Genomic DNA, 23,101 nt, shown 5'->3' with positions numbered 1-23,101 from the left:
CGTTGAGTCCTATTCGTGTCGTTCAAGACAGTAATCGAACTTAATCGAAATCAAAACTGCGTGTAGTGATGTGCCTCTCTTCCTTGTGCTGAGGAATCTTCAGATTTTCACATGCATTCTTCAAGTAGATGTGAAGAGCTAACTGGGTGACATTTTTTTTTTCTAGCCGATCGAAACTTACTGTGTGTAGGCATACTGTGTGGTATGCGAAGAATTATTTCTCAAGAACTATTTAAAGTGCTTGATGTAATTTGCTGTTGTCTTCAAGCGATATATATGAACAGTATGCATGTGTTTCCGGGATACCCATACATATCTCATGACTCTTCATACCGAGAACGATCTTTAAGAAATTTCTACTTTGTGTGTTGATTCATAGCTTGCTAGACGATGTTCATAGATATGAGAGAAAAGTAACATAGTATTCAATTTCATTTATCATGTGGCGTCTATAGAGGTAATCAATTTCATATAGTCAAATATAAAACATTTATGTACTAAAACTTATACAGCATTGCCAAAAAGGACATGCATTATAAATAAAATTTGAAAGATTCTAAAAGTTTAATGGTGGTTACGTTATGTAAACATTAATTAAAATCTCGTTTTTACATAGCACTTCGTTTTTCGGGTGTGTCTGCTACAGTGCGATTTTCAGTGAGTTCAGCAATTCAGTTACTTCAGTTGTTGCTGTTAGATCGTCCCAAGTCCGTTGGAATTTCCTGTGAGCGTCACGGTCACATTGAGAATTTTGAGACATTTTCCACTTACAGAGCATAGCTTTCGTTCTGGCATGCCCTGTTCTGATTCTGTTAAGGGGGCTCCATGATTTCCAAGGAAAATGCTTTCCTGTAAGTGGTTTGGTTGGATCTATGTAGGCCGTGTAGTTGCGGTTCTGAAAGGGTGCCCTCTCTGATCTCCATTGTTCTTACAAGACAGGTGGGTGAATTGTGGTTCCAGATAGGTTTCCTAGATTTAAGCCTATTATAGGGAAGGAACTCAGTGTTTTATTTATTGGCAGGTCTTTGGAGATCGAGATATAGCTGATCTTGTTCCACTCTCGAATCATCTCGGTTATAAATATGTTACAAGCTTCTGGGCGATGTAGACTTCGCTACATACTTAGGACAATTTTGTGCTTCGGTTCCTCATCGAGTTTTCCTGGAGTAAGAGTTTCAAAAATGCATGACGTGCTGTGAACACTGTAAACGATCCGTCTGATCACTACCAAAATCGTAAGTAGAGAGACAACGTTGTCGCATAAATTTGGAGAACCAGTAACACTGTTGCATACATTTAGAGAAACTGTATTTCAGATCACCTGTAGGACAATTCTAATGCTTTCATTGAATGTTTCGGAAAAGTCATTTAAGAATATGGCAAAGCAGAGAAGGGTATGTCACTTTTTACTATTTTTAGTCGAAGCACAATGACACAGAACACATTCCATATCGAAGGGTCAGTTTTACTATGTTCTCTTCAGTTGGGAGGTATAGGGGAGCAACTCTGGTGTCAAAAAATGATTGAATAGCTCGCATTTTCTCGCGTGTGCGATTAAATTCACCATCTGTCGCTCGACGTCACAACAGTAATGAAATTTTGGCTCGTATAAGAGAGCTTATGGAGGCTGCAGGCGTTTCCTTTCAAATTTCCGTAGTCGGGAGAACGCCGCGAGGCAGGACATATAATCAAACGAAAATACCAGCTTAATATTACATCCCTGCAATCACAGAAGACAATAGAGGAACCTCAAAAACGCGTCAGAATTAAAAACCTCATTACGTAGTGGCTGCGTGCAGACTTAAAACATCTTTTGTTAGCCTTTTGCTCCTGCAAGTATTTCCGTTTGGCAAGATGAGAGAGTAGCCCCCGCTCTTCTTCCCCTCCACATCCCTCCGCAACCCTGAAATAATGAGTGGTGCTAGCAGCCAGCTATGCAGTTTGCGTGCATTACTACCTGATGCGGCGTGCGCGCTATTTCTGAATCAGAATCGTGACATTTCCGATAGTGTGCGGCGCAACCTCCGCAGCCAACTGCAGCCAGAGCTAGCTTCACAATGTCGCGCCCCCCTTTTTGTGCAATCAGAGGAGCTAATGTTTCTCGCGTGTCCTACAAATTATACGTTTCCTTAACTGCTGTCACTCGGGTAGCAGATAGGTAGAGAAGAGCTACCTCTGATATCTGAATAAAACTATGATAGTTAAAACAAAAACGTGTGTTTCGTCATGCATGATTCTCCAACCACAGATGTTGTCCTAATACATTCTGATATGGATTCTGCAGAAAAATAGGAATGCGCTTGATATAGGGCATGGCACTTGGTAGTTAACGGTTCATACACAACTCTTTGCTCGAGTACTGTAGGAAGAAATCAGCAGCAGTTCATACTGTTTCAGTCCGACATAAACACTGAGTTTGAGAAACGACGTTTCTTTAGTTACTTTGGTGTGGGAATAAGAACGATAATATTCTTTTTACAACTGTCTGTGCCTTCTGATTCCCATACGGAGATATACTATAAATGTAATTCGATTGCCATTGTTTTGCTTCAACATGATTAACTGAGCGACTTCGTCCTGTCGATAGTATTATGAACTTCATTATCACAACATTAAGTTTGACTAGCATGAAAATCATGTCAAGAATATTTTAAAATCCTAGCCCCAGCAAGTACCTTCATGATATTCAAGTAGTTACACAAACATAAAACGTTTATCTTGGGTATATGTAGCTCTTGTTTTGCCCTGGTTGCGTAATAATTCCTATGTAATCTGTGGAAGTTCGCCATTTTACAAAGACACAGTACTTTTTTAAAAAAAATACCCAAACATGTTTTGAAATTGTTGTTAAGATCATCTGTGTATTTATTTGATTCTGTGAAAAAAGCGTATATTTGAAATGGGTATGAATAAGATTATAGTGAGAAAAACTACATGAAAGTATTTTTACACTATTTTCTCTACTGTGTAAAATCCTTTGTTAAATTATAAAACTTCTGAAATTTTTTTATTTTGTTTTCCAATACAACTAAGACCAAGAAATCACACACAGATTTCCTTGATCGTGAAGTTTGGATAAACTCGTAACGTAACAGTCAGGGCGCTGGCGTAGAGATTATTCACAGAATATAAAAAATTTGAGAATTAAAGATAAAAGAATATACTATGCCAACACATTTTCTCCGTGGAGCAATTTCGAATTCTTGACATATCGTGTAAAATGTGCCTTGTGCATTTTTCTCAAAATTTGTGCTGGCTTTCTGTACCTGTCATTTTTTAAACAACCATTAAGTTTTGTCCACATACCTGGACATCAAAAAGCTCAAAATTCTCTGTTCCCCAAAAATTTCAGGCAGTTCGTTACATATAGCGAACTTCCACTCGTTTCTCCTCAAAGCAAAACAGAGCTTTCTTGCTAGCGTAAGGTGTAAATGGGTACAACAACTTAATTCAAAATTCTTTCTGGTTAGTTGTCCTGCTAATGGACTCTTTTCTTATGGTGAAATGTGGATATATTTCATAACACAATGAAGCTGCATTATTCGAAGCTTGTAGGGGAATAATAATTTGGTTTACATCATGCAATCGTAGTTACACCGTATTCATTTTGTAGAAAGCAACTGACAGTTCATTTGAGTCAATAGACGGAGTAACTTTGCGAAGAAACGTAATTAATGTCCGATGCAATTGCCGCAATGGATCAAGAACCTTGCTTGCTTTCAGATGCTCGTGTATTGTCAGATCGGTACAGCTGCAAATTGCAGTAGAGCACCACAAACTGAAGTAATAAGTCACTGCACTTGGAGCAGGCTGCTTTGCAGAAATTCGACTACTTTATACAGTAGCGACACTTCTTATGCCGAATGCCATCTTAAAAGCACGAACATCGCGCTGACGTGAGACGAATAATAGCTACCAATAATATTCACGAGTTACATGGACGTACGTAACTCTGTAGTGTGGGCCAACTTTCTTATAATATTGAATTACTAGTACGGTTACTATTATAATGTGGAGATCTTTTGTGTTAAAGTGACACCTAATGTCATAGGCGAAGCATTACTGTGGCCTGATTTGGCAGACGCTCTCGTTACACTTGGCTCTGCAGTGCTCCAACGCGGACGGCGGCAAGAGAAAACACGAACAACTTCTTTTCGAGTGAAGTGACGAGTCGCGAGAAGGCATTTCCTACCAAAACACGTCAAAGTCTTTTCGCCGAAAAGTGCGGTGTGATGGCGGTGAAGACTCGGTGCTTTCACTCAGCCAGGTGGCGGCTAATAAATTACGGGAATATGGCAGGTGACCCACATTCGGACGTCTTGCGCGTTCCTTACACCTCGCCTGTTGTGCGTCGCTTAATTAATATTTTAGCCTGTGGTTTCGAGGCACAGAAACAGTTCACGACTGGCTCCATTAAGGAGCTCCTTCTCACAGAGCACTAGCGGGTTTTGTATAGCATCAGACTTAGCAAGGATTTGATCCTGAAAACACTGCTATTGGTATCTTACTGACGCAAAGGGATTAATGATGTGACCTTTTTGTAAACAGGCCTCTGAGTAGATCAAAAGATTTTATGTTGATTCCAGTATTCTGAGACAAGGAACAACAGGCAGCGAACTTAAATTTTTCAGCGAAGATGTACTGACCTTCAGCGACAGTCGAAGACGATTCAAGATAAAATCCTTGTAAAAAATAATTTCCGTCGACTGTTTCCAGTGAACGCTGCCAAAGTCTTCCCTCCTACGGACATTCAGATGTTAGAAGACGTTCTGATGGTAACGTAGGCAGGATAGCACCATAATTGGTGAGAGATTACGACTGTTGGGAACTCAAACTTTAAAACCTGAGAAACAGTTTTGAGGAAAAATAGAATTCATGTAAAATAAGGGAAATCTTGCCTGTTCCTCCTTTTTATTCCAACGAATTTTCGTCACGAATATTGATTAATGCCAACTACTCACGTTGCGTCAAAACATTTGCCGATAATTTGTCAACAGCTCCACTTACTTCAGCAAACCTACCGTAATACCTATAAACGAGAAAGTTTCTTCCTGTCATCCGATTCCTACAGTATTAGGATTTCGTTTCCGGGAGAGATCTATTTCCGATGTGAACAATTATATTTGACTTCGGGAACTCTATAGAAACTCCTGGACTTAATGAATCAATTCTCCCTGTGCATTGTAACCAACGTGAATCAACGTAAATAAGATCAATTTCGATAAATCGCACCTCACTCAAACAGTTTTGATTAACTTGAATTCATCAAACCTTAGCACTATCTTTGTGACATTGCTTAGAAATGATGCTTTGCGGAGTTCAGGCATATTTCTCCATGAGAACAGCATGGGCTGTAGTGACAACCACTGAAAGTAATGCAATCGACTTTTTAGAGAGCAGAGTAATGTTACCGACTGAATAAGGAAACCAATGAAAAACTAGAATATGATCTTTTTGACCTATCGCTGCTTTTCTTATGTAGTCCGTATATCTTGCTCGTCACAGATAATTCAGTGTTGAATATATTAGTCGACTTATTTGTCAGCTTACATGACTGAACAGTAGCTCTATCTCGGGAACAGGAATTCTGTCCCAAACAGCTACCGTGAAACGAAGTCTAACAAATTTAAACATTTATCGGGCTGAAAATCAACTGCTTTTGTCCAAGAATACTGCACACATTTCTGTGGTGAAATCATTTCTCGCCGTTTACGTTGTACGTATTTTAAGTGTATTGCATATTGCTTCCGTTCACGTAAGCTTCCATTATACTTGAAGAGTTCTAATCACCCACTTCGTTTCTGTAGACAATCAGAAGAAGTAATATAATTTCCAAGTGGAGTTTGTAAGATTACAGCCGAAACGGTGTTGCTCTGCGGTAGACCATTAGTACATGCCTTTAGTGACATACATTAATATATCCGCCATTAGCGCATGTCATTACCCTTTTAAAATCTATACTTTCGTTGCATCCTTTATTTCTACTTGTTTCGATTCATGCAATTGACATGTCATAATTCATGACGTTTCGCTGTAGCACCGATGTCAGAATTACAGCCGACGGCGTGTCCGAGCGGTTCTAGACGCTTCAGTCTGGAACCGCGCGACCGCTACGGTCTCAGGTTCGAATCCTGCCTCGGGCATGGATATGTGTGTGATGTCCTTACGTTAGTTAGGTTTAAGTAGTTCTAAGTTCTAGAGGACTGATGACCTCAGATGTTAAGTCCCATAGTGCTCAGAGCCATTTGAACCATCAGAATTACAGAGAATGTACTTCGACGGTAAAGCTGATATAACACTTCGAAAACTGTGAAATACTTTTGCTTTGCATGTTTTAAAATATGAGTTAGGGCATGCGGTGAGAGTAAGTTCTTATAGGATTTGCCTAAACTTAACATACGATAAGAATGACATTTGTCAAAAGCACTGACACGAAGACTAATTTTTCACATTCTGCTACCCTAACGTCTTAGAACATTCATGAATAGCGCGAATGTCCCGAAGAGAGAGAGAAAAAAATTCTGCCCTTGTCGCCTGAAGTGAATTAGTATATTGGGAAAAGCTGACAGGATTTCCTACTAAAAAAGTATTATCTTTAACTGTCTTTGACTATCATCGGAGGTCAGTGTGGCACCACTGAAAATTTTGCGTTCGTATACTGTTGTCGTATGGCACACAGCTTGACATAGATGACACTCTAAGTGGTTTGCTATGAGGGAGTGCGTCTGTTGTGTGAAAGTACTGTCAACACCTCGCGCTAATTAATCTCTTCGTTATATAAGAGCGACGCACGAACACGTTACTATGGCGACACTTTGTATTTCTGGAAAGTTATAGGTCAGACTGTTCTCAGAAAAGAAACCGTCTTTCACTGGCCTGTTCTTATTTGCGCGCCCTCGTATCCACCTCTTTTCACACCTTCCTCCAAGTGTCGACTTGCTCCGTCTTGCTTTTGTCTTCCTCTGTCTTCAAAGATCTTATTTTAGACTCGAAGGCCTTTGGCTCCCGGTAGAAAATGCTACATTTCCTCGTCCAAAACAAAGTTCTCACATTGCCGCGCTGTGTCATTTCTGACAGCGCTTCTACGTCATTATTATGTAAAAATTGTCACGAGTGCCTTACCTGACGGCGAATTCCGTTTATAGCTATTGTAATGACGACAAGGTTTCACGTGTATCTCTGGCAAAAAGTAGCAGCGTCTTCCGTGCAAGCATTGTGAAACGATCTGAGCCGTTCTTATAGCCGCAGAGGGAGAGGGAATGAGGGTACCGTATTGTTCAATAAGTGGTGCGTGCGTGGTACACATTGGTGTCAGGTTTCGAATTGGATTCTTCTATAACTGGGAAGTTTCAAATAGGTAATCAGAAAATACGAAAAATAAACTAAAGGACTCGTCATAAAACGACGTGGAATCGAACATGTCAAATCAGGGCTTTATGTCAGCTGCTTATCAAATTTTTTTCTCTTCCAAAGAGCGATATGAACGGAATTCGTTTATACAAATATTTCCAGTTGATGTTTCACTTAATCACTGGTCAGGTATCATAGAAAAGTATATTAACTGTGAGATGGTGAGGAGAAAAATAAATAATTTCTGTCAGAAATACAATTAGAATTATTTCACATTCAGTGCAGAAATCCAGTAGAACATGAAAAGCGTAAGAGTACTCTTAAAATGAAGTCATATTGCAGACTTTGCTGGAACGCCAATGTGCAGGTATAGAGACGTGTGATGTAAAGCCGTCTATATGAAGGAGGACTAGCTGGGAATCTACATACTTTTTCTAACTCTTCATTTTTATAAGTCTTGTTAATGAGGATTGAATAAATACTCCAGAAGCGTGTAGAACATAAATAATTCTCAAAAGTAATAGGGGCCCTGTGTAAAGTAACATAGCGTTATTTTGAACATAAGTGATGAGATTTACGCTGTGCACTGTTATTCCTACCAAAATTACTGTGGAATATTTCGGGATAAAGGAGGCTAACTTTGACATCAGAACATTGGTGCAATTGATACGGTTCTAAAGAATGCCACGAAAGTATAGTGTAAACCTAAACGTGACATTTGTCGCTCTTAAATCAAAAACATATAGCTAGAATTTGTGCGTATCTAGTTACAAGATGCAGTTATCTTGTAAAGGAAGTGAAATTATCAGACTAGTCGCGTGTATATTCAGCACAACGTAGTGAAGAGATAATGGAGACTTAAGCTCTTCGATGACGAAATGATTGGCAGTTCTGACCCACTCGCAGAGCCGAAGGTTATCAGACTTACTCGATTGACCGAAACACTAAAATGTGTAAGTTAAGTGACTGGTTTCGATTTTTGTACTAGAATTATTTAAAAAATAAATTTTAAAACTGATTGTTTTTCATATTCGTCCAAAACCTTATACTTGCCATAGAATACTTTTTCAAACTTTAACTGCAGTACTCGAAGTTCCTGTGCAATTTCTTGCAGCCCGTGAAATTAATCTCCATTTGGTTTCTGCATAGTATAAATCGCCACGCAGTCCCTTTGTATTTCTACGTTTTCCGCTCTCCTTTTATTACCGTTAGACCTGGTGGTCTCTTCATGTTATCAGAACTCTCACTTTCACCTGTCTGGATTTGGGTAGTTATAATTGGTTACTTCTCTGAACGACCTAAATACAAGGCGTCTTCCCCCTCCCCCCCCCCCCTTCTTCTTCCCCCCCCCCCAAAAGAATAGACTTTTCTTTGCATATTGTTCGCATTGTAAATAGCAGATTAGATTGACTTCTTCTGTTAATCGTCAACCAGCTGCTTTTATTTACGTCTAACGTCTCAATTCTTTCATAGTATACGTCTTGCCTTCATTTCTCTTAAACCCAGTTACTTCGACATCAGAATATTTGTATTCAAAAATACTATGTACTTTTATCATCACCGTCATCTTCACCAGTTATCTTATCACCTTCTCTTTGGCCTTGTTTTTCATTCGATTCGTGGACGGTGTAGGCAACAATTTTTCATCTTCATTTACAGCAGTTTTCTGCTTTTCTAATATCGAAAGTTGTGTTTTGCACAGAGTTAGTCGTTTGATTCACAAGAAAATCGAGATTCTGAGTATAGTGTATTACCGGGCGAGGGCGCAGGAGGAAATATGATTAGGTATTGCAGATTAAGGAAAGGAGTAAATGTGGTGTAGGAAGAGCAGAGAAGCATCTGCCACGCGGCGCAGCGGGCCAGCGTGGCTGGACACTTAGTTTAATAAAGGAAACGATCCCCTCCACTCGCAGACAATCAGAGCCCGCTTTCAACTAATCTGGTTGAGGGAATTTGGATTTATTTAAAGCAGTTGTAAGAGCATGCAGCTGTAGCGGGCCACCTGTTGCCAGCAGCGCCTGCGCGTTGCCCGCCTTTTATTGTAATCGCTCACTTTAGGCTCCGGGCTTCTGACGGGGGGGCGTACTTCTCGTTTCTCCCAACTTACTGCACGTGCCGTTACAGAACGGCTCCAGGGCGCGTAATGGGTTTCAAATTAAAAAAAAAGATACGTACGGTAGTTTATATCTTAGTTGAATATGGTTTCATGATCTGTTTCATCAACAAGCTAAAATATGAGTTTTGGAGACCATATCTGGATTGGGCGTTATACGATTTGGCCGCGACGGCGCATTAATTAACAACAAAATTATTTGTATGTGTGTGTGTGTGTGTGTGTGTGTGTGTGTTTGTTTGTTGTGTGTCTTTGTATGTGTGGACGATCGTTGTTCGAATCCCAGTCTGGTCGTTTAGATTCATATTTTCTGTGGTTTCTCTAAATAGATCAAGGCAAATTTCGCTATCGTTCCGTTGAAAGGGACATGGCCGATTTACTTCCCCATCTTAGTCTTGTACGAAATTGGCTCCGTTTCTAATGACCTTATCTGTACACGAAGTAAAACCCCAATCTTATTTTCTCTTTTAATCGATCTTGACCTCGCAGAGGAATGTGCTCCTCATAATATAGCCTAAGGTGAAAAGTTACTTTTGAAGGGAAGGGCTGGAGTTGACTCTGCCTAATTCAGATCAATTCCAATGTCTTCACCCGGTATGAAATTAATGAGAGGCTCTCCGTATAAGGAAAGGAATTCCAGCCTGATGACTAGGAGAAAAGATACATAATGCAAAGGAAATAATTCTGCTACCGCTTGAGAAGAATGTACAAACAATGCCGTCCCTATGCCCACTGTACACGTGCATATCGTCCATAGTTGCAATTAATGCGCTTTGAGAAATGAACAGGGACCGTTGTAACGGATCCCAGCGCTAGTAACCCTACCGAGTTTAATTTTTTGTAATTTCATAGTGAATCGGAAACCTGACGGAACATTCACAGCCTAAGTGACCTGCCGGTTAACTTACTGCACGCTGTAATACGTCGAGCATTCAAAAAGTCATTCTGAATAATTCTGCGTTCTTCGAAGCCCTCTTCCCTCGCTAACACTTACGAGGGCAGAGTTGGTTGCGGGGGGTGGTGGAGGGTGGGGTGTGGGGGGCGGGGATAGACACTATATTACTATTTCTTTCGAACGATATAAATGTTAGGCTTGTTAGATGTAAACTTGCTTTCCATGCCGAACAGCAGCGACACGAGACCGCAAAATTGTGGCGACGCTTCTGCTGTAATGATGAAGCACGCTGTACCACTCTGTTTTCCGATAGTAGCAAGAGGTTTAGGAAATTTATAATTGGTAAAGTCACAGTGTGACCGTATTTCTCCTGAAGGCAGTGGTAGTTACAACCGTCAGTTATGAAAGGATTATAATAGCTTGCGCGAGCCACAATTCCCATATTGTTGCTTTTGTGTGCAAACGCGGGCCAATGGAAGAGTTCCAAAATGAAGTTATTGTAGCTTGTGTGCTGCAGCCACCGAGTAAAAGTTCAGGAATGTGCATTGTGCGTGTCATTATCGCTCGTTGTGCGTTGTTTGCAGGGAACCGACTGTGTGATGGAAGCATATCAGTTGTAAACTAACCCTTTGAGAATACTTGTTCCAGCTTGACTGACCAATGAGTACACAGACTACGCGCAAACATGTGCGGTCCACATCGGCACCTGACGTGGTAACATATCCAAATTAAATATTCAACTTTTGATCTGCAACTCTCGTCCTTTCTTTCCGCCTTTGCAGTTAAATTATAGGATATGGGTTCCACCTTTTTGCAAACACACTACTGTTTCTTTTTACCGAAACATGTTTCAGCATCTCCGTGCCATCATCAGTGTTTTTTTTTTTAAATTGAAAAACTGTAAAAAGTGAAAATATCTCAGGTTATAATTGATTTAACAAAGTGAGGCCTGAAGAAAGTTTTCGTTTGTCTTGCTTCTTACCGTGATTTTACATTATATGGTTTTGCAGGACCAACTGTATAGTGTCTTGCACTCATAGCTTGTCATCCGCAAACCAAATATACATCTACATCATTTGGTTTGCAGGCAAGCTATCGGTGCAGGACACTATACAGATGGTCCTGCAAAACGAAATAATGTGAAATCACAGTAAGAAGAAAAACGAACAAAAACTTTCTTTAGGCCTCACTTTGTTAAATCGATTATAACCTGAAATTTTTAACTTTTTACAGTTTTTCAGTAAACAAAAAAACCACTGATGATGGCACAGAGGTGCTGAAACATATTTGGATAAAAAGAAAAAGCAGAATGTTTGCAAAAATGCGGAAGCCATACCATCTAACATCCCAGTTAAAATAGACTGTCGTTATACTTAAATCCTAATTTGACGCAAGTCTGCAAGATGTTAGGCTATCATTGAAGTAAAGGATGAGTGAACGACGTACAAAATGTCACTCTATCAAAGAATCTTGTTAGCGTACTGTAACTGAACTTTGATCAGTTATGTGTCAGATATATCGATGCTGCTAAACATTAAAATATGCTTTTTAAGGGATAAGCACATAACAGAACTGTAGGTCCGCAATCGGTAAATACAAATGTAAAGCGAAAATACGTTCAAAGGAGGCAGGATTTTATCTGGTGTTGTTTGTCAAGATCCTGCATAAAATGACACCAGGGACGGTGTACAGCTCATCGTCAGTGTGAAACCAGCTCTTCGCAAACAAATCCTTTTCCAGATAATGCCAAATTTCTGATAAGTGAGATCAACAGTTTTCGCAACCCTGAAGACCTCTGGTTATCGTTTAATAATAGGCCTCGTGTAAAAACTGGTATCTCTCCGCAGCAGTCATTGAACGCTCCACCAGCGATAGCAGCGGAGTAAAACACGAATCCTTGATAATGTGTATGACAAATCGTCTTCCGAACGCAGATCGAAATACAGTTTTCTGGAGTATCGTTGCATTTACAGAGGTAATGTAGACGTCTGATACTCTATCAGCAAAATAGATACTACACTTGCTTTCAGTACAAGTTTGTATCTTGTTACTTGTCTGAAAATACTGTTTCCAAAAAATTATCCAAACCGCTTTCGTCGCGTTAATGATTCATTTTACCCATGAGACAGATTCACTAACATCTCGCGCCTGTTGGTGGTGGTGTTACGCAGAAATCAGTCAAACGTATAGCACTTGCAACATTTTACGTCACAGGCGTAGAAAAAGTGACACACATTTACATCATCCAGCTGGATGTTTCGGAAGTCCACACAAAAGACATTAAATAGAATTTTACCTATATTGCAAATTTTTACTCGAAAGGTTTCATCAACATCAGAAATTGAAAATTTTGCTACAGCTTGTTTAAAAATCTTAATTTCATATGAGCACTATTTTGGCTTTGTAGGAAATTGTTCGCTCAGTGTTCCAAAATAATAAGTAGGATATTTTACTACAAAATTAGAATGAAAGTAATTTTTTGGTCCCATCCAAAACACGTTTTCGAGTGTCACATATATAAAGCCAAACCTGTGTCGGTTAGATCGCAGACATGACCCTGTCAGCTCTAGCCAGGATGGTATGTTACATTTGCTTCACGAGAAGTTTGCTTCTAATAACATATTTTTGCGTGCCATGGAAAATTTGTTTATGTGGCTAGACACAAGAAACGTAAAAAAATCATAACGATAACAATAAAAATTCTGAAACAACATTGCGCTGTTTGGTCACTGAATTATCTAACGTAGCCAGAATCAAAATATTTCGTTTTAATTTTGAAAATGGGTTTCCAGATCGTCAAGCAGAAAATACTGAGCTGCTAATTTTAGATTCGGCCATCGAGGAATCACGTTTACTAGTGTATAACTTTTGTCTTGCTTACTATGTGCTGAAGTGTCGTTTAAATGAAGTACAGTGTCTACATATCGATTTATGGTAGCTGCAACAATTTTGTACAAATGTTTGAGAACAGAATATTTTCCATGTTATAAATGACTAGCAAGATAGAGAAATTTTCAAGATTATTTTGGAGATAAAAGCCCTCTAGTAATGTCTCGTTCCGCCCGCTGATCATCATAACGTAGATGTAGAACACGCTGCCGAATTGTGTCGCACAGCAGTTTTGCTCGTCTTGAACCCACACGTCTCACGCCACTAGCCCGAAGTTAATTCCACAAATATCTGCTGACCTTTCATAAATCACACTATCAGCCACAAAAAGGCGTTTCATGAAGCGTAGCTCTGACGGCGAGGAAGTTCGCTAACCTCTGCAGTTTTTCTTTTTTTCTTCCCTGTTTTCGGTTTGAAACTGAGAAACTCATATCTTCTCATAGCGACTTGGAAGACGGTTTTCAAATCATTTGTTGTCAATTTGCGTGCTTCTGCATAGAGTATTGTGTAAGGTCATAGTAAATTAACGGTTTGAGGCTTTAGAATCTGTTTTCTGAAGACCCGATCTTGCCTTACTCACTGCCTATTATTTCCGTATTCAGCTACGAAAAAGTTTATAGTTTTATTTTAATTACTGTGTTTGATGCCTAGTCAAACAGATTATGATACGTAAACTTCAATCGTAAGAGCTTTACAGTAAAAACGTCGAAAATTTCACACCTTGTGTTACATGTAATTTAGCTTGAGAATCAGAAACAATAGGATTGTTGTTTCAAATGCTAAAGGAGTTTCTCAATAACTAATGGTCCCTACAGAGTAGCATACAAATGAAGAGCACAAAAATCATTCACTGGCATTACGTATGACAGCCTTAGATTATCTGCAGTTCGTAAATATACTTCAGAATTGTTGTCATTTGTAAAGGGTACCAGCAACTTTATTTGTAGTTGTTGAGTATTCACAATATATTGTATAAGAAAAGAAAAGTTCGTATTATCGCACAGAGATGGGAGATATAGTTTTCACTTTGTGTTGTTGCGTGACCTGACGCACAAGTGCTTTTCACTTTGCGAGCGGACAAGTTACAGAATTTTGAGAAATATCAGCGAGTTACGGAGCGCAAACCGTCGAAGGGAGGGTGGGAGAGTCGTCTTGAGACGACCGCGTCGACGCGGTTCTTCTTTTTTTATTATTTTTTTTAAGCAGACATTCTCCGCTAACGGTTTTCGTGCTTTATGTGTAGGAAAAGGCTTCTTCTTTGAAGCAATCCTTTATTTCCGATCCTCGTCCTTACGAGAGTCCCTCGGCGTAACCCTTTGTGCGTCAAGGGTTAAAAAATGAATAAGGAAAAAAATCCGAGTGAAAAAAAAGCTAAGAATGGAGGGAAACCTGTGTCTGTAATGTGATTCAACTGGTTGAGCCTCTTCCCTTACCCTAAGCCGCGACCCGCGTTCGCGACCTTTAGAAATGCGTTCCTATTTTCTATTCTATATGAAATCTTTTAGTGAGGCTATATAAAAGAGTCCGCAGTATTCTTTTTGATTGCTATTATGTGTGAGAAAATACGGATGTAGGGGTTTTAGAGGAAAATATATTAAACGACGGATCTTGAAATGCGCCCGGAGGGACGGGCTCGGGGGGAGGGGGTGCGGGCTTTTGATAGCGAGGGCCGGGCCCCGGGAGCTGGGAGCAGGGGAGCGCGCGCAGCCCTTCACACATGCAACCCTTCCGCCGGCCGACACCCTCCGTCACAGCAAAACCGAATATTTTAGCCGCGCACAGCTGCGCCGTCTTTGTCATTAACGCCGGCTTCTTCGAATTAATTTCATTTCGTCGCGAGCCGCGCGACACGATGGCCGTTTTCTAGCTAAGGGCACTGGAAATCTTCCGTTATTGAATTCTTTCTCCACACCTTTTTAGACTGGCGTCTCCGTTCCTGCTGCTTATAAGCACGCTTTAGTTGGAATTGGAGATTCATTACCTCGACGATTACTCACACGCAGTGCAGTACCAATAATGTGCCCTACTCTTTTTCTTATTAGTATTTGATGTCCGGCGACACAGTTACGGCAGTACTTATTCGCTTCTGACAACTATCGGGACTTGATGTGTGACGTCAATTGCGGTAGCATACAAGGGATCTCGTTTTTCTGGTAAATCACAGAGAAGTCAGAATCGGTGTGTTAGCAGAACATAACGCACACCAACGCTGCGAAAGGTTGCAATAAATAGGTAAGGCATGTTGACGCTTAAACGACGGTAGAAACAAGAAGGCAAATTGGTAGCCATAGTAGGTAGCAGTGTTCTTTTCTCAGATACGATAGAGCGTGTTGTTTCTCGTAAAAATAATTCAAATTCATTAGAATCCTAGCACCACGACAGTTTTCTTCAAAACGAGCTCTTCGTCCAAGCCCGAGGGATGTCTACCGACCGCCGTGTCATCCTCTGCCCTGCGCTGTCATGTGGACGCGGTGTATAGGGTGATGTGGTCGGCACCCCGCACTCCTGGCCGTTTTGCAGACTTTGCAGAACACGGAGCCACTACTAGTCGGTCAAGTAGCTGCTCAGTTGGCATCACGAGGCTGAGTCCTCCCACCAAGATGAAAGTCTTGGCAGTGCTGGGAGTGCAACCCGTGTCCCTCACATGACAGCCACCTACGCTGGATGCGGACATATTTATTTAACAGGTTTCTCACTTTAATTTCGGTAAATGGTGATCGGTCTGCCAATTTGTTCTTTTGCGATAATGGCTCAATGTGTTAAATACACACGTCGACCCCGAATAATCGCCTCTATTTGCAGAATTAACAGTAGCAGGAACAACCGTATTGGGATGAATCGTTTGTCTAATGGTTACCTGGACATCTTGTTTCTTAAACCATATGTACAGCAGAATGAATTGTTGTAGAATTGAAAAACAGAATAAACAGCTGAATAACTAATGCTCTTACTGAAACAGAAGAGGACGATCTCCCTCGAGGAAACTGTCATGTTTTGACACAGATAGTGATGTAGCCTCATTTGGTAGTTTACGTTGTTTAAAATTTGTCGTGAGAACATCACCTGGCCCATTTATGCCTTAAAATTGTGCAAAAATATTGGAATTAGCATCTCATCTCATTAGTGTTTATTTTGTCATTCGATACTCACTGCGTGTTAAAACATTACCGTGGCAACCATCCACGAAGGAACACACATAATATAAAAATTCTTACGTAGGATCATTAGTATTGTCATTTCGTGGTGTAGCTGGCTCTTCCTTAAAAACGCTATATGGGCAAAGTATAAACGTGATCATCAATTTGACGGACTAATCCTGTCACTTCGTTCTTTAGGGAAGGGTTGATGCTTCGTAATGACCTTGTTGTCGAAAGGGATGAAAATACGCATTAAAAATAGGAAAAATTTCGACCACGTATTTTTTTCCGATGCTGTTGCGTCCGTTAAAGAATCCATAAAATTAACGTTTTCACTTGGTAACCTGATTTTGCACATTTTCTATCAAAAATTATTTATTATTTACTGTATTAAAATTATCTCTTAAAAGCAATTCATTTACGCAAATATGTATCTTAATTTAGGACCACTTGCACCGTAGAGTGCAACCCATCTCGGTACCAAGCTACACACTGTTAATCATTTCAGAGCTAACACAAACACATATGAGTCGTTTATTAAAGGATTTGAAGCGTCTCAGTTGATTTGTCTGTAGCGAAGTAACATTTTATTGTTCTGAAACTTGTAAACGCCTGCAACTGAGGAAAGAAAATAACAAACAGTTTCTGATTCCAGTCACCCTTTATTTAAGAAGTGACGTGGCATTACGTCTTTCAGCTTACTGCATAGCATTACGTATAGCCAGGGCATACATATTATTTTAGGGACCTTTGGTTTTGCAAGATACGGGGACAGCAGCGAGCTGCGCTAATTGTGTGTGAAAGAAAGAGAGAGAGAGAGAGAGAGAGAGAGAGAGAGAGAGAGAGAGTGAGTGATAGATTTGTTTTCCGTTGTACATAAGTATTACGATCTGTTATTTCGGGAAATAGATGTTCCCGAAAATGTGTACGATACATGAGAGGTAAAGGCGATTTCAAGACAATTTCTCGGTTCAATCAGGGCTGCCAGCATCTAGTTCTCTCTTTCCTATTTAGAATAAAAATTTCTCGAAATTTCTTTCAAAATACATCCCACAGTAAAATACAAAAAGTCGGTGGTATTCCACGTCCTCTGTTCGACGCCTTGGATCAGTGCGAAAGACACACGGGCGAACTTCAGGTAAGTAACCTGTTTTTCTAACGGACCCTTCACATCTCAAGCTCTGGAAACGAGAATGAGAATTTCGGCAGTTGCTGGACTCGTATTAATAGGACGGCAGGCGAACGAGGAGACGGTGTGTGAAAAAGACGGGTTTTGAGTTACATTTTTGCTGCGCTGGCGAAGGGGTTGGGTTGTATCTTCCGCGTGTGAGAACAAAGTCGCGGGGCCCCCCCTCGCCGTAAAGGGTGAAACCTAAGCCGGAACTAAAAAGAAACCCAAAGGGGGAGAACACCGATGACGTTTTCCTGCTTTTTTACGTGGCATTTACTGTTCGGACTGGCGTTATTTAACATAACCTCTGCTCGTGAGAAATCCATCCCGCCGCCGACTGCTCAACCGCAGACGGGCTTCCAGTTACTGAAATATCGGTTACGGCAGCCTGCTGTTCAATTGTCGGCCTTTCGTATCCGAGGCGCGAAATATAATCTCTTTCCTGCAACAATTTTTACGTTTGTCATAGGTGGAGTCAGCAAACTGGTTGACTATTTGCGGAACCTCTTGATTTTGTCCATATATAGTTTCTCAAGCCCGATGTGAAATGGCTTCCATTCGTTGCCGGAACATTCAGTCCGCTATTATTCTGCTACGCTGGTAGCCATCGATCTACAGAATTTCCTAATTCTGGTGCCCAATCAATTGGATGTTTTTCTATTTTATTGCATCGTTTTGCAACGTTTCATTGGTTGAAGAGAACGTCAGAACGAAGCCTAAATTTTCCTTTCTTTGGCTGCAACTGTGACTTTAATAATTATAGAGGAGGGAATAAAGATTGAGATTTAACGTCATGTAGTTGACGAGGCGAAGGATAGGAAAGAAAATCAACTTCTTCCTTTTGAAAGGAACCATTCTGGTGTATTGTCTTGCAGAAATCATTCAAAACATAAATGTGGACAGTTGGGCAAGGATTCGAATCGCCACCCTTCAGGATGGGAGTCCAGCACCCTAATCACTATGCCACCTCCCTCAGTAACATTACACAGAGCCTGTTTGGAAGTACTGTAATTTGGTTCATTTTTTTTAAAAAAAGAGAGGTTTATCAACTCTTATATTCAGATGTTCTTAAAAATATGCTGTACTGCTACAAATATTGTATTACAATTCCTTCCATATAGTATGAGGATCTCTTAAAATATTTTGGGTTTTGCTGACAGTTCTTGAAAAAAAGAAGTTAACATTGAATTCCATGGAATCGTAATTACTGACACAAACTCTTTTCTGTGACTTTCACAGGTGTAGTTTTTAAACAGGTTTCTAGGTTTAGCCAGAAGATTCATTGTATCTGAACATTACGTTTCCTTCCATATTTCATTTCAGCATCGTCTCCTTCACTCCCCATTGACAACAGCCCAAATATCAACAAAACAATAGTTATATAAACATCTTTATAAATTACAAATGATAGTGTCATTGCAACACAGTTACAAGCATGAAATATCAGGTAAAAAAATCATATTCAAAATAAACTGTGTGCCATTTTAGTGTAAAAAGTTTAGCTTCTTTGGTTCTAATTTATATTTAGACAACAATGCAAATTTAGTACATCATCAGCTATTTGGTTTTGAATGTAATGATATTTTAGCCAAACTGGAGATGCACAGTGATTTTGTGTTTAGAAAATAATTTATTATTTGGTACAATCACACTAATTACAAAAAAAGACCAATTTGGGCTGTCAATGGTTGTCATTTGATCATAAAACTCATGCTGTGGTTCACTTGTAACACTGTGGAAACCAAATAAAACCCATGTCATGTTTCATTCCCAACACTGCAGAAACCACAATGACAGTGTGGTGTGAGTGAACCACACCATAGGTTTTATAATCAGATGGTGACTGTGCTGAACAGTAAATTATTTTCAAACTGTTTGGTATTATGTAACCCTTGCAATATTCAAGGATAGGTCTCCGCCAAATAGAATATGTACGCTACCAGTCAGTATTTTGTAGTAATTTTGGTTGTCATAAGCAGTAAATATGAATCACTCAGAAATTTTGAAAACAGTTTGAACGGTCAACATAAAGAAAATTTAAGAACTTTGTTGTATGATTGAAAACTGTATACAAGCATTGAAATGTTGTAGAATATAAAATTATTCATGCAAAAGTTTTGTTTGTGATTCAGGTGGAAGTCTCCTTCTGGGTCATCGGATGTCCCCACTAAGCCCCAGTAGAGATGCAACAAGTAATGGAAAGGCTGCCGTGCCTATCGACTATTCCCGATATGTTAAGCGCTTCTCAAGTGCATTAGAATGTGCCAATGCTTACTGCAAAGATCTCAATTACAGGTCAGTGTTTAACTCCAACACATTTATTGTAATGTGACAGTATGATGACAAATTTCATGCTGCATTTGTGCATTTATTTCATGAATGTGTAAAAGGAGTTTTTTAGGGCCTGTTTTCTTTAGTGAGCTGATATTGATATTTCTCTTCTTTAAATGCTCATTATTACTTTGTTGTATGATATGTATTTACTAACCATTTTGAACCTTAAGTGATCTGTTAAAAGTAAAAACTTAGTTAACCAGTACCTATTGAGATCATTCTTGTGACTTACCGTTGTTGCAAACTTCAGGCTGTACTCTTCCATATATTTTGACATGATCATTTCCTGTATTCCACAACAGACATTTTACACAACATCCTGTTCCGAATGAGTTGCCTTCGACCCTACTGGCTGTTCATGTAGGATATTTGATAGCTTTTCATTAATGGAACACTGAGTAAAGTGCCTGTATATCATGATACCCATACAACACTTGATCATGTAGCAAATTTGTTATCTATTTTACAGGGAACATTTCCATTGCCTAGACTGCAATTCCAGGGTGTTTGTGAAGAAAGAGGAAATGATAAGACATTTCAAATGGCACAAGAAACGTGACGAATCTCTGCAACATGGATTTATGAGATACTCTCCAATGGATGATTGCTCAGACAGATACAGAGGGTGCAGCCACAATCGCAAGCAAACTCACTACCATTGCATCAAGGTATCACATCACTTTCAGGTGCCATTTGAACATCAGTTTTTGAAATTTCTGTGGATCTATATAGTAATGTTTTTTCCCAGAATTCATGGATTTATACCTGTTAATCCAGTATCTGTTATGTGTAAAAATATATTTCATTCTTATTACAGAGTTTTCAGTGTCTTTGTTGTGCGATAATGGGACATTGAATTAATTGCCATGGAAAGGGAGCTAGGAGATTAAAAGGATTTAAAACTGATAATTGTTTTAGTTAAATATATTATTTGATAACAATGAACATCGAGAAGGAATTAGCAATGAGAATCTCTTTCAGTGTTGTATGAATCTCATTCCAGCCTCTTTCTAGCAAATGAACATGTGTACTGAGATGCTGTTCATTTCTTAGTTAAATTTGTAATACCTTGTTAATACTGCATCATTGTAGAACAGACTGTTTTTTAATGTTGATACTTTCTCATTGGCTGACGTATTTCAATAAATAACCATAAATGTTACAAGATGCAAATACTACCCACTAAACTTTTAATCGTTGTGAAGCTAAAGTGGAGTATACATATAACAAATTCATTCATTTTGTCTAGTTTTAGTGCCACAATTACAAAATGTTTAAATTCCATTTGATATGGCTTAATGATGGTTCAGTCTTTCAATTTATTGTCACTTTTATTTGCATCTATTTTTTGCATCTGTGAAAAATGTCATCATTTGCGTTCACTGCTAACCTATAAATCTCTTATAAACTGCATTGGTGATCTGGTACTAATGGTTAGGAAGATGGAAGCAGATTGTCTCCTGTAGAACACTCTGGGTTCAACAAACCTCCAGTTTGATTATTTCATGATTCACCCATGTGTGTGGAAATTTCTAATAAATAATTATTTAGCTTTTTTATGCTTTTTGTCTTATAAAAATCATGAGTATTTCTCAGATAGACACAACAGATATTCTTTTAATACATTTTAAAAATACTTGTAATTAATTCTGCTATTTTTCTTGGTGACACATAAGCCATCATTATGATTTTAAATTCCTTAAAAACTATCAAATTTTTAAAAGATTGAAAAATGAAGTTTCCTCCTTTATAATTATCCAGTTTATCCTTTTAATTAAGAATCCTTTCCTGTTCTGACATAAGTATCTAATATTGGTTACTATATGAAGAGAGGAAAAAGAACATGTGACAATAGATGTGTGTTTAATTCTCTTCCAGGAGGGTTGTGACAAAGTCTATATCAGTACATCTGATGTGCAGATGCATGCCAATTATCATAGAAAAGATTCTGCTATTATACAAGAGGGTTTCCAGAGGTTCCGTGCAACGGAAGAATGTGGTGCTGTGTATTGCACCTTCTTTGGACAGAGAACAACACACTTCCATTGCAGGCGTGATAACTGCAAATACACTTTCAAAAATAAAGCTGATATGGGTAATTATTAGAAAACCACCCTTATAATTGTTACAGTGAATTTACTTCTGTTTATTACATCTAAAAGCATTACCACTCTTTGTCTCTTCCTACGCAAATCATTACTTTCACATTAAAATCAGCTGAGTTACATATAAGTAACTTTTTGTATTAAAAAATTCTATATTGTTGTGTTTTTCTTATGATATATTTTTTCACAAAAAACTGTATTTTATTGTAGAGAAACACAAAACATATCATATAAAAGATGAGCAACTGAGCAGAGATGGTTTCAAAAAGTTTATGAAGAATGAAAACTGCCCATTTGAGAGCTGTCGTTTCTCGAGGGTTTGCAACCATATTCACTGCATTCGTGCAGGATGTAACTATGTGTTGCACTCCAGTGGACAGCTGTTCAGTCACAAGCGTAAACATGAGCGCCAGGATTCAGAAATGGCTTACCGCAAATTTAAGTTGGCCCAAAGCATGATAAAAACATTTAGTGAGGGTCAGCAGGCACAACATCTTAGTCCATCTTTCATTCATGCCTTCAGTGACCAGGTAATATTTTAATTTGATAAAATTTTTGATTGTGGTGTGGATCAAGGAGACTTTGAATATTATATCAGTAACTGAAATTCAAGTTCAATGTAGCAATGTTGGAGATTAGTGGTGTTACATTTGACCAAAATTATTTTGTGTTTTCTAAGTATTGTTTACCTAGCACCTGCTACATTATGAAGAATTATTTTCACCTGTTTCCATTACATACATTGTTTCAGCTGACACAACCTTCTGAATCACCTGTGGCCTCAATTCAGACCTCTGTAATACAGCAGGGACCAAGTTCAGTGACAGTTGACAGTGGTATTTGTCAGGCGCAGGGTAATGGTGATACTGGTTCCAGTGATAGTGGGAGAATCACACCAGTCTCTGTTGCTGCTACACCTCCAAGCAAATACAGTAGCACACCATCACAAGGTAAGCACACGTATTACTAACTTGCTTCTTGGATATATTTTTTCAGTGCATCTAATGTTTAATGCTTTCATGTGGCATGAGTACATAAATTACAAGAAATTGCAGAACACACACACACACACACACACACACACACACACACCTACCTGTGTCATCA

General features: G+C 39.2%; 1 protein-coding gene across 1 annotated transcript in view; it reads left to right on the top strand.

Annotated features, from left to right (window-relative positions):
- LOC124556363 (zinc finger protein castor homolog 1) overlaps positions 1–23,101 on the top strand; it is a 326,012-nt gene that overhangs the window by 258,303 nt on the left and 44,608 nt on the right. Inside the window, exons 8-12 of the mRNA XM_047130329.1 lie at positions 19,688–19,850; positions 20,359–20,557; positions 21,768–21,984; positions 22,205–22,524; positions 22,746–22,944. Of these exons, the coding sequence (XP_046986285.1) occupies positions 19,688–19,850; positions 20,359–20,557; positions 21,768–21,984; positions 22,205–22,524; positions 22,746–22,944 (1,098 nt within the window). The remainder of the gene's footprint in view (positions 1–19,687; positions 19,851–20,358; positions 20,558–21,767; positions 21,985–22,204; positions 22,525–22,745; positions 22,945–23,101) is intronic.

The sequence above is a fragment of the Schistocerca americana genome, chromosome X, assembly GCF_021461395.2.
Source record: "Schistocerca americana isolate TAMUIC-IGC-003095 chromosome X, iqSchAmer2.1, whole genome shotgun sequence".
NCBI classification, from domain to species: domain Eukaryota; kingdom Metazoa; phylum Arthropoda; class Insecta; order Orthoptera; family Acrididae; genus Schistocerca; species Schistocerca americana.
The sequence above is the reverse complement of the archived record's forward strand: the minus strand, read 5'-3'. Positions and strand labels throughout refer to the sequence as shown.